The 12,069-nt window shown below is 37.5% G+C and overlaps 1 protein-coding gene and 1 non-coding gene across 2 annotated transcripts in view; both read left to right on the top strand.

The window, feature by feature from the left end:
* The window catches only part of LOC124798505 (sodium- and chloride-dependent glycine transporter 1-like), a 132,698-nt gene that overhangs the window by 114,680 nt on the left and 5,949 nt on the right, over positions 1-12,069 (top strand). The window contains exons 10-14 of the mRNA XM_047261944.1: positions 5,746-5,858; positions 5,962-6,090; positions 6,186-6,285; positions 11,091-11,191; positions 11,272-11,442. Coding sequence (XP_047117900.1) covers positions 5,746-5,858; positions 5,962-6,090; positions 6,186-6,285; positions 11,091-11,191; positions 11,272-11,442 — 614 coding nt within the window. The remainder of the gene's footprint in view (positions 1-5,745; positions 5,859-5,961; positions 6,091-6,185; positions 6,286-11,090; positions 11,192-11,271; positions 11,443-12,069) is intronic.
* Trnar-ccu lies at positions 359-431 on the top strand. The gene has a single exon. It is a non-coding gene; the product is annotated as a tRNA-Arg (tRNA).

Genomic DNA, 12,069 nt, shown 5'->3' with positions numbered 1-12,069 from the left:
CGCTTCAGTCGAAAATATATTACTAGAGTTTTTATTTATACTTCTGCATTAACAAGTCTACAAATTAAACAAGAAATAAAAAGTACCGTAGTAACCATGTGTAAAAATATTATTTTTATATGTTGTGTACAGATTAGCAATAGTACTAAAAATATATATGCATACGTTCCTTAGTACTACAAAGAGCAAACGGTATCAAACTGTGTAGACGTTGATCACAGGCGAAGGTCGTTGGTAAAACCTAAAATTTCTCGAAAACATGAACTATCGTCTATTTTCACTAGTCTTAAATGCTAAAAGTACGTAACAAGTATCAGACAACTAGTTTATCACTAAAACGAGCACCATCTAACGTGCAGCCCCTGTGGCCTAATGGATAAGGCATCGGTCTCCTAAACCGGGGATTGTGGGTTCGAGTCCCACCAGGGGTACACCAAAATTTTTTTTTTCTTGCAGTATGTTTAAAATTATCCCTTATTTTCTCGAGAATATAAAATTTTTCAACTGTGATTGTTTAACGTCGAATACCACAAAGAAACAGAGGTCAGTTGTTCCTCTTAATTGGCGCGTTTCAACATCAAATTTTGTCCTGCATTTCATTGCCACCACCTAGAACTATAGCATTTACTTAATCGTTATCTGGGTGAAGAAAAACCATGTCGCTTGATCTCTCTTTTCCACTCTCCACTGGATGTATGTCACACATTTCGAGATTAATTTCAGGTTTGCAGCAGTATTCAGATTTCAGTTTCCTTGTGCCGTACATTAGCGGAATTGACAGTAATTTTATGTGGCTTGTTTTCAAGAAGACAGAACAAAAACTACCACAAACTACCAGCAGCTTAATTGCAAATGATGGTACTTAAGGGAAAACATTAGATATTTCACTGAATTCATTACCATTTATTGAAACAGTGGACAGATACTAAAAAGGAAATAAGGAAAAAGAAAAGGGAAAAACTGATTTACATTCTTTCTTGGGTCAGAAATTTTCTGGAAAAGCCATAATATTAGTGTGATACTATAACTAATAGGTCAAACTGATTCATTTGCCTGTAAACAATTGCTATGTTCTATTAACACCTCTTTAGTGCATAATTGTACAAATGATTCGCATATATACTATTATATAGACATTACTTATCTCATACTCATATCATAGTTAATTTTATTGTGCAACTTAAAGAGACTGCAAATTAAGTTGTATGCTGTAAATTACAAACTGATTTGTTCACAGTCACATTTATAATAAAAGACCATCCTTTATTTTCATTATCTACATAGTCAATTGTGTTACTGAACTTTTTTTTTTTTTTTTTTTTTCAACCATGACTCCATCTCTATTTTAAATTTATTTTTGTGCGATATTCTTGTGTTGTTGAAAAACATCTGGCCAAGATGTAAAAAATTATTTTTGCTTTATTAATCGGGTTCAAGGAATGTCCAGTAAGTATCTGTTTTCACATCAGTATACTTCATACATGTGGACATTCTGTCAGAAGACCACAAGTACTCTGAGTATGTATAGACTAGGGATTGTAAGAACTTTGTTCCAAGAATGAGTAACATGTTAAAGAATGGAAACTACAGGTCGGAATATCAACAACGTAAGAAAAGATAGATTGCTATTTACTGTAAAGATGACATGTTAAGTTGCAGACAAGCACATTTCAAAGATAATTATACATAAGCTTTCGGCCACAGCCTTCGTCAGAAAAAGAAACACACACAATTTACTCACACAAGAAAGCACGCCTCAGCCACACAGCTGCTAGAGTTCACGGTCATGTGGTCATGTGTACATAAGGTGTGAATGAACACTTCTTTTTCTGATGAAGGCTGTGGCTGAAAGCTTATGTGTAAGTGTCTTTTAATTGTGCATATCTGCAACTTAACATGTTATCTTTACAGTAATTAACAATCTATCTTTTCCTATGTTGTTAACATGGCACAGATATAGAATAAAAGAGAAAATGTATTTCAGTACAGCAGCTACAGGTGGCCTACTGTACTCACCAGTAATCCTTCTGAAGGAGTTCCATCCTTGAGCTGAGCTAGTGAAGCTTTTAAATGAGTTCAAGTATTCTTGACATGATCTCTTGTTATTCTCCTTAATAATACAGAAACATTTGGTCCTCAAATGGAAAGGATGCAAGGTTCTCTGCAGTTGATCAGCATCTGAGCAGGCAGTTTGATTCTCATTGTAATCAACATTCTTCACTTTACACAGGCACATCCCGTCTTTGCAGATGGTCTGGAGACAATGGGATGAATTTATCAGTGGCTCACTAGACCACTGTCATAACATGATCCACACACATCTAGACAATGCCTCGATGTACAAACAAAGTCAGTGACTATCATGCATCCACTAACTCTTTTTGAATACACCCATTTGCTGGCATCTGGACACTGCTTGTTCTGTCATATGTATGTGGAAAGGGACGTGGTCACTGCAGTGCAAATCACAAACCACTTCCCTCCAAGCAATATTGGTGTGGGCAGGACACCAAATCAAGACACTGTTGGCAGAGAATGACTCCTGTAGCAGTATTGAAATATGTGCTCTTTCTCAAGTTCAGAACACTTAAGAATACATGAGGTTCACAGTAGCTCAACCCTGGGGGCAGGCTGCATGCATTAACAAAGGGGGAACAGTCATGGGAGCTGTTCGGTAAGGTTCCTGAGAGAGTCTTCGCTGTGGAGATGACTTCTTAGTACAGGTGTGCAGGTGTGCCACACTCTGTAAAATACGACTCTTTAAACACAGTCACAAAGATCTGCATTGTGTCTCAGTTCCTCCATATGAATCCTGAATCCATTCAGGTTCCACTGCAGTTTGGGAGATATTTAATCAGTGAGGGTTTTTTTTTTTTTTTTCTCTAAGGTTGCAGGCATATGGCAGTTGAAGGATAAGATGGAATCATTGGCTCCCTTCAACGGACTTCATAATGAATTACCTCCATGGATCAAGGACCTCTTCTGACTCATCTATCAAAATGATTCTGGGATGGCCCAATGGCTTTTGACTTGCCATTTCAAGTTTTTTATTTTATTAGCTTGATTTTTGTCCTTCATGGCGTTGTTGGTGATGATAGGCATCTTGACAGGCTGCTTCTCATATTTGGTGATGTTCCTCTCTTTGGTGGAGTTTGCTATTTACTAGATTTGTACACAATTGATCTACTCATTATCAAAGTGCAAACAGTGGCTACTTTGCAAATATATTTGCAGAAGCATGTTTTTATGCTTACATTGCTGATCTGTGTCTGAGTGGACATGTTTGCTTTGGCAATAAGTGTGCCAACCACTGAAACAAAGGATGCTATGAATGGGGACAGTTATATCAACATGTATAATTTTTCCTCTCAGGCACTCTTGCACCTTCTTTTCTTCCTGGGATAATTTGCAGCTTCAGTTCCCTCCTGTGTTACTCTTTTCAAGCTTGCCCTTGACCTGCTCCAAAATATTTCAAATGTCTATTACTCCTTTGTAAGACCACTGTTTCAGAAATTTTCTGGTGTCAATATTAGTAATATGTTGGCAGTAATCACTTTTGCTTGAGTTAAGCAAATTTTCCAACCACAACAGTGAACTATCCTAACTCTTTGCAGCTTGTTTATCTGTGTTTTCTTCTATTAATAGTGCCCCATTTCTTAGCTGTTTGACTGACTTCAGCGACATAGTTCCACACTCCAGTGCTTTCTGAATATAAAAAGAAGAGACACCATAGAATGTACATTTGTACCCTGTGACTGTAGACTATTCTAAGGTTTGTTGTTGATTGCAATGGGGGAGTAGCCTGTAAAGCTCTTTCTGGTTGCTGGGTGGTAGGTACAACCAGTGGTCAACCCAACCAACTGCAAGGCTTTTCGTTCTAAGAATTATGAGCACATACTGAAAGGATGTCTTTTTACTTAATGGAGGTTTCTACCGTTCTGTGATCCGGGTGGCTAAACAAAGATCGCCGCTCCATGTGACACACAACATTCCACCACTACACCACACAGTGGCACTGAAGCATCCACACTACTTACAAGTACGAGGAACTGGTGGCCCTCAACAGCCCCTTGCTCAAGAAATCTGGGTTCACAAAAATAAACTCAGCCAAAGCTGACCAAGTTCCCTGAGGAGGCATGATCCATGTGGAACAGGTGGCTTACCAAATTCCATGGATGTAGAGAACATTATACTTTCTCTCCAAGTTTTTTGGAGGTGGGAACTGTATTTGTCAAAGGATGAGAGAAAGAGATTTCTCACAGATTTGTCTGTGGACAAGTTCTGTGGGGTAGTTGCAGGAGAGGAGAACCTGGCTGAAGGAAGATAGGCAGGAAGATTAGGCTTTAACTGTCAACACTGAGGCCATTACAGATGGAGCAACCTCATAACGTTCCAGGATGAGGAAGGAAATCAACCATGCCCTTCCACACAAACCATCAAAGCATTTGCCTGGAGCAATTTACAGAAATCGCAGAAAACCTAAATTTGGATCCCTGAATGCAGACTTTAACCATCATCCTCCAGAATTCAAGTCCAGTCTGCTAATCACTGTGCCATCTTACTTGGTGAACCTGGCAGGGGGTTTGGGGTAGGTGATAAGATGTTTGCTATTGGAAGATATATGCTTGTCACAAAATCCTGCTCTGTAGCACAGGGAGTATTTGATGCAGAGTGGATGTAGCTGTTCAATCAACAAACAACACTTTCACACTGACAGCTATTCACTGCATAGCTTTTTGCATAAAAATGACCACCCTGAGTTTTGGAGATAGGAACTTGCTATGCGACATTCTCACATCCCATTTCCTTATTTACAAAACTTTTTACTCTATTCCCTCTTCTTCATTCTTTACTTTTTCATTCACGATTTTCAATTAGCTTTCTTCATCTTGTTTTACTTTTTTTAAGCCTCATTTTTCCTTCTCTCTCTCTCTCTCTCTCTCTCTCTCTCTCTCTCTCACACACACACACACACACACACACACACACACACACACACTCCTTGGTACTTTTTTATCGCCTCTTCTGCTTTTCTCTTAGTTCTTAATTGAACTACTCATTTCTATAATTCATGTTTACTTCTCGCTCTGTCCTGTTTATGGACTGAAGGTGGTACAGTGCTTGTCACCATCTTTGTTTCCTTTTGCCCTCACAACAGGTCAGTCCCTTTTAACCTGGGATCCTAGTGACCTTTCTCCTTCCTTCCCAATCTTCCAAGATTATTAACTATTCTGAGAGCTAGGAATAGAATTTTTCTTTTTAAATGTATCTACTTATAGTACTGAAATTTTCTCTACCAGAGGTTTTCTCACACTGTTTTATTACTTGTATCCTGAATTTGTCTGCCATCAAAAGCAGAGCTTTTTCTCACTTTGGTCTCTCTCATATAATTTCCAAGCATTGCAGTCTGACCTAAAAATAATCTGCCATTTGTTACCCTAAGCTTTCTTCATAATCTCAACCAATTATTATAGCACTATTGCATATCTTAAAAAATTAAGGAAGATTTTTTCAAATTGCTCAGTAAGTTTCTTCAGTAAGGCCACAGTAATGATATACTAATACTATATGTAATATATTACATATTATTATGGCAAATATTCAAATCATTTGGTTTTGCTTCTTATGTTCCATAATTTGTGGCGTTATAACTTTATTTATTGTTCCATTTTGATGTACTTATTGTTACTGAACCATTTTAATATTGTAGTTTACTTCCATGACATGTCAAAATTTTCAGTTTAGGTCCAGGCTTGGCATTTGTAACTTACCCAGAGGCAATTTCTATGCTGCCACTGCCTCATTTATGGGCAATTCTCTTCTTTGTGATGTTGTACCTTTTGGGAATGGACAGTTGTGTAAGTTTCACTTGCCAATTTAATTACTACTGTATTATTTTGTTTGTATTAACATTCTTGCATCAATTTACAGATCAATATTAATTGTAATTCCTTTAACTAGTTTGTGCAGATAGAAGCAATAATGTCCAGTGTGACAGATGAATACCCTGTATTGAGAAAACATAAAAGAATTGTAACACTGGCTTCCTGTTTCGTTATGTTTCTTGGATCTCTGTCCTGTATTACAAATGTGAGTACTGAAGCACTCAACAAATGAACAAATACCTAACAATATCTCATTTGCACTTTCTGTTATACTAAATGTAAGAATTTTCCATTTATTAGGGTGGAATGTATGTCCTGCAGCTTTTGGATTGGTATTCAGCTTCAATATCAGTAATTCTCATCTGCAGTGTTGAAGTGATCTCTATAGCATGGATATATGGTAAATATGACTAGTACTACACTGCTTCTCAGATGCGCATAATAATACATCATGAAACAGAAAAGTAAACGTGGCATCTTCTAATACAAATAATGGTGGCTTGTCTCTCTGTTGTCTGTAGTCTTATTATTTCATTCTTGATAGACACACAAACAAACACAAACATACAATATGTCTGCTTGGGTCTGTATGTGTGGATGGATATGTGCGTGTGTGCGAGTGTATACCTGTCCTTTTTTCCCCCTAAGGTAAGTCTTTCCGCTCCCGGGATTGGAATGACTCCATACCCTATCCCTTAAAACCCATTTCCTTTCGTCTTCCCCTCTCCTTCCTTCTTTCCTGATGAGGCAATAGTTTGTTGCGAAAGCTTGAATTTTGTGTGTATGTTTGTGTGTCTATCGACCTGCCAGCGCTTTCGTTCGGTAAGTCATCTCATCTTTGTTTTTATATATAATTTTTCCCACGTGGAATGATTCCTTCTATTATATATATATATATATATATATATATATATATATATATATATATATATATATATATATATATATATATATAGAGACACACAAACAAACACAAACATACACACAAAATTCAAGCTTTCGCAACAAACTGTTGCCTCATCAGGAAAGAGGGAAGGAGAGGGGAAGACGAAAGGAAGTGGGTTTTAAGGGAGAGGGTAAGGAGTCATTCCAATCCCGGGAGCGGAAAGACTTACCTTAGGGGGAAAAAAGGACAGGTATACACTCGCACACACGCACATATCCATCCACACATACAGACACAAGCAGACATATTTAAAGACAAAGAGTTTGGGCAGAGATGTCAGTCGAGGCAGAAGTGTAGAGGCAAAGAAGTTGTTGAAAGACTGGTGAGGTATGGGTGGCGGCAACTTGAAATTAGCGGAGATTGAGGCCTGGCGGATGACGAGAAGAGAGGATATACTGAAGGGCAAGTTCCCATCTCCGGAGTTCGGATAGGTTGGTGTTGGTGGGAAGTATCCAGATAACCCGGACGGTGTAACACTGTGCCAAGATGTGCTGGCTGTGCACCAAGGCATGTTTGGCCACAGGGTGATCCTCATTACCAACAAACACTGTCTGCCTGTGTCCATTCATGCGAGTGGACAGTATATATATATATATATATATATATATATATATATATAGCGCTGGCAGGTCGATAGACACACAAACAAACACACAAAATTCAAGCTTTCGCAACAAACTGTTGCCTCATCAGGAAAGAGGGAAGGAGAGGGGAAGACGAAAGGAAGTGGGTTTTAAGGGAGAGGGTAAGGAGTCATTCCAATCCCGGGAGCGGAAAGACTTACCTTAGGGGGAAAAAAGGACAGGTATACACTCGCACACACGCACATATCCATCCACACATACAGACACAAGCAGACATCATGTCTGCTTGTGTCTGTATGTGTGGATGGATATGTGCGTGTGTGCGAGTGTATACCTGTCCTTTTTTCCCCCTAAGGTAAGTCTTTCCGCTCCCGGGATTGGAATGACTCCTTACCCTCTCCCTTAAAACCCACTTCCTTTCGTCTTCCCCTCTCCTTCCCTCTTTCCTGATGAGGCAACAGTTTGTTGCGAAAGCTTGAATTTTGTGTGTATGTTTGTGTTTGTTTGTGTGTCTATCGACCTGCCAGCGCTTTTGTTCGGTAAGTCACCTCATCTTTGTTTTTATATATAATTTTTCCCACGTGGAATGTTTCCTTCCATTATATATATATATGTGACTGGGTTGAGGATTTCATGGGATGGAGGATGCAGCATGTTATCTCCAATGGTGAGTCATGACAGACATAGAAGTTAACTTCAGGTGTACCCAGGAAGCATGTTGGGTCCCTTGCTTTTCATCTTGCACATTAATGGTCCAGCAGACAATATTAGTAGTAACAAACTTTTTGCAGATGATGCAGTTATCTATAGTGAAATACAATCTGAATGAAGTTGTACAAATATTCTGTCAGACCTTAATAAGATTTCAAAGTCTTTGAATGACTTACACTTGCTTTAAATGTTCGAAGCTGTAAACTTGTGCGCTTCACAAAAGACAAAAACAGTATCCTATGAATACAATATTAGTGGGTCACAGCTGGAATCTGTAAACTCATACAAATACTTGGTTGTAACAGTAGGGATATGAAATGGAATGATCACATAAGCTCACTCATGGGTAAAGCACGCAGCAGACTTTGATTTATTGATAGCATACTAGCAAAATGCAATCAGTCTACAAAGGAGATTGCTTATAAATCACTAGCACGACCCATTCTAGAATACTGGTCAAGTGTGCGGAACCATAAAAATAGGACTGGCAGGTGATATTGAACTTTTACAGAGAAGGGCAGCAAAAACGATTAAAGGTCTGTCTCGCATGTGGTAGGGAGTCACTGATATGTTGACAGAACAGAACTGAACTGGCAGTCTTTTGAAGATAGATGGAAACTATCCCAAGAAAGTCAACTAACAAAGTTTAAAGAACCAGCTTTAATTATGAGTCTCTGCTACCCTTTGGATTACAGGTACACAAAACCTGACTTACTGCCCAGTGGCTGGTTAGAAACTTGAGGGCTCATGTTGTCATGTTGGTTGATTCCACACGGAGATTCAGAATCACTCAACTCTGAGCTGAGATTGCTGTGAGCATAACTCTGCTGAAGTTTAGCATTATATATGTGTTACCCAGTTCTAGGGGTTTATCAGGCTAGTATACCTTGGGTGCAGTGGTTGGGGTCCTATTAAAATTTTCTGTTGATGTCCGTATTCTATATCATGTGGGACACTATCGGAAGCAGAGTACTGAGGAAACTCTGGCAACTGCAGGCTACACCCAGCTACTTCTGCAGCCACATCTTGCTAGATGAAGTTTGGATTTTGCCTGTGAAGGAATAAACTTACCCAATACTGGAAATATGCAGTAATTACAATTTTTCACAATAAAAGAGACAAACAAGGATTAAAAAAAACTGTAGACTTTTCCCTAATAGAATTAGATTTTAATGAAGTCAATGGGCAAGCATCCTTCTGACAGGGATACTGCACAATATACCATTATCCTCTAGTGTTTTGAGCTTCAGTAATGAATGGAAGAATTTAATAAAGGAAGTTTGACACTATATCTAAAAATTTATTATAACAAGAATAAAATAAAGCAAACACAATGAAAAGAAAACACTACAAATTAACAATGAAGGCAAGGACTCAGTTGATGAGTTTTTGTATTTAGAGATGCTTAAGATATGACATGGAAAAAATTAAACAGAAAACTAAAAAGGGTTTGGAGTGTTTTTGGTAAACTAAACTGGGTTTTCAAAACTAAGCTTCCAATGCTTCTGAAGTGGAAAGTTTACAACAGTCAGTGTTTATTTTCATTTTTTAGTTTATGTCAGTAAAATTGATTGTTTTAATGGACCATTTTAGTCTTTTTTGTACATAAACACAAATTCATAAAATGTGGACTTTTAACATGAAAACTATTAAAAAGGTTGGTCAGCAAGCTAGCATGTTGAGATCTACAAGGAGAGACAGGAAAGGAAAGAAAAGATCAGGAAACAGATTTGAGTAGAAAATGTAGTTATGACTATAATGAAAATGAAACAAGGATTTGGGAAGAAGTTAGCCATATTAATGGATAGTGGATGGTTCTTTTGTGGATTCACTATCTATAATCTATTTCTGCATCATAGTACTGGAGACTCTTCTCAGAATTGGAAACATACCGTAGACATCTTCCTGCCATAGAGTGATAACATTCTCGAAAAGGTAGAAAAAATTTTAACACAAGTGGACTGCGATGTAAAAGTATTGATATCTGTCTTTGAAGAGACTGAAGGAAAAGAGATCCTAGAAAGATTTTGCTCATAGGATATGGCACTGAGGACATATGTGGAAGAATACTTCTACACTGGGAAGTTGATAGCTCTTTTGTGGTTACACTTCTTGTTTCAATGTTTAACTCTTGAATGAAATGAGAATGGCTTTTGAAATCCAGCAAGAAAGGGGACGGAGCAACCTACAGAGCAATAAAACAAATTTTATAAGCACAAAAAAATACCTTAATGGGAGAACACTCGTCTGAACAAAACGAGATGACACCCAAGTCAGTTTGGCACAAAACGTTTTGTATGTGCAGTGATGCTGTACATGTATATCACCAGACTCTTTCTTTTCAGTATTCAGTGTTACTACAATCAAACACTGTCTTTTGACATTTTCAATCTGTATGAAAAATGAAATGGTACAGTATCACCATCACTCAAAACAATGCCAACCAATTGGAAACTAGCTAAAAATTTGGTCTAACCACAACAGAACCTGAAGGCAATCAGTTCAACATACTTCAAAGAAGTAACAACTAATTTTTGTTTTCCCAGCAGCATTTGGGCGCTAGACTCCTCAACAAATTCCTAGCGATGCTGAAAACAGTTGATTTTACATGAACAATTAAATTTAGAATTTTAAGTGGTATCTGGCTAACAATGTGACATTTTTTTAATTGCAATTCATTGGTTAATCTCCAAACTTATGTTGGTAGGGTCATTTCTTGTTTATAACTATTTAACTGATGAGAATACCAAACTTCATCACGAAATAGCATACACCGTCCAAAGATGTGAGCTAGTGGGCAAATTCAAACAGCAACTAGTGCCAATTTAGTTGCCATACTCTGTACACCATATTGCACTTCAATAAACAGGCTAAACAAGTTCACAGTCAACAGTTTTTAAGTTTTCACTACCCCTTAGATTATCTTACTGATTTTCTCTTAACAAATGTCAACCATATTTACAGGTTGTGAAAATTTTTGTCAAGACATAGAATTTATGATGAATGAAAAAGTTCAGATATGGTGGAAAATCTGTTGGAAGTACATCACTCCCTGCATTCTAACGGTAATAATAAATAATTATCTGAATTATAATACATTTGTAACAACAACAGTTAGGCTAACAATGTGGGTTCCCTGTTCTAGTTCATCTTCATCACAACGATACTTTTCAACACACGAATTTCCTACAACAATATTGAATATCCAGACTGGGCCATTGCGACAGGATGGATGTCTGCTGTCTCTTCAATGATCTTTATCCCAGGATATGCAGTCTATAAAATCTTCCTCACTGGGAAAGGAAGTATGCATCAGGTAAGTAGAAACAACATTCATGACACACATTTAAACATTCAAAATTTGTATCATCTTAATAATTACATGATTAACTGATTTCCCTAACAAAAAGCTTTCAGTAAAAAGGGGGATGAAAACTGATGGGAGACGGGGGGAGGGGGAGAGAGAGATGGGTTAGGGTATTCATATTCCGACCGACAAAAATCATTTTATGACAACTGTTTCTTTCTGTAAAGAAATTCTGGGGCAAAGAAAATAAAACAAATACCCTGTAACTCATATTCAATAAAAGAAATAACATACAATTCTTACACACAGTTACAATTTCATTTTTTTATTTTGGGATGGGTTGTACTCCCAATTGAGATGCTCGAGATTTCTACAGAATTCTGAAAGAAATGTTAACTTTTTGTGCTTCTGAGAAATCAGAAACAACTGTGCACTGAAGCATCTTGCAGCAGAATCAATAGAGCCCAATAAAAACAGTTTTAAAGAGTTTGCTTCACACACAGAAATTCTTCCAAGAACTTTAAAAGAAAATATCCACAAAAGTCAGCTGATATTACTTAATATTGTAACATACTGCATGCTAACTTCACAGTGTGTCCTACAGCAAGTATCTCATATTTTTACCAAGTCAGTCTA

The sequence above is a fragment of the Schistocerca piceifrons genome, chromosome 5 (genome assembly GCF_021461385.2).
Source record: "Schistocerca piceifrons isolate TAMUIC-IGC-003096 chromosome 5, iqSchPice1.1, whole genome shotgun sequence".
Lineage (NCBI taxonomy): Eukaryota > Metazoa > Arthropoda > Insecta > Orthoptera > Acrididae > Schistocerca > Schistocerca piceifrons.
The sequence above is the reverse complement of the archived record's forward strand: the minus strand, read 5'-3'. Positions and strand labels throughout refer to the sequence as shown.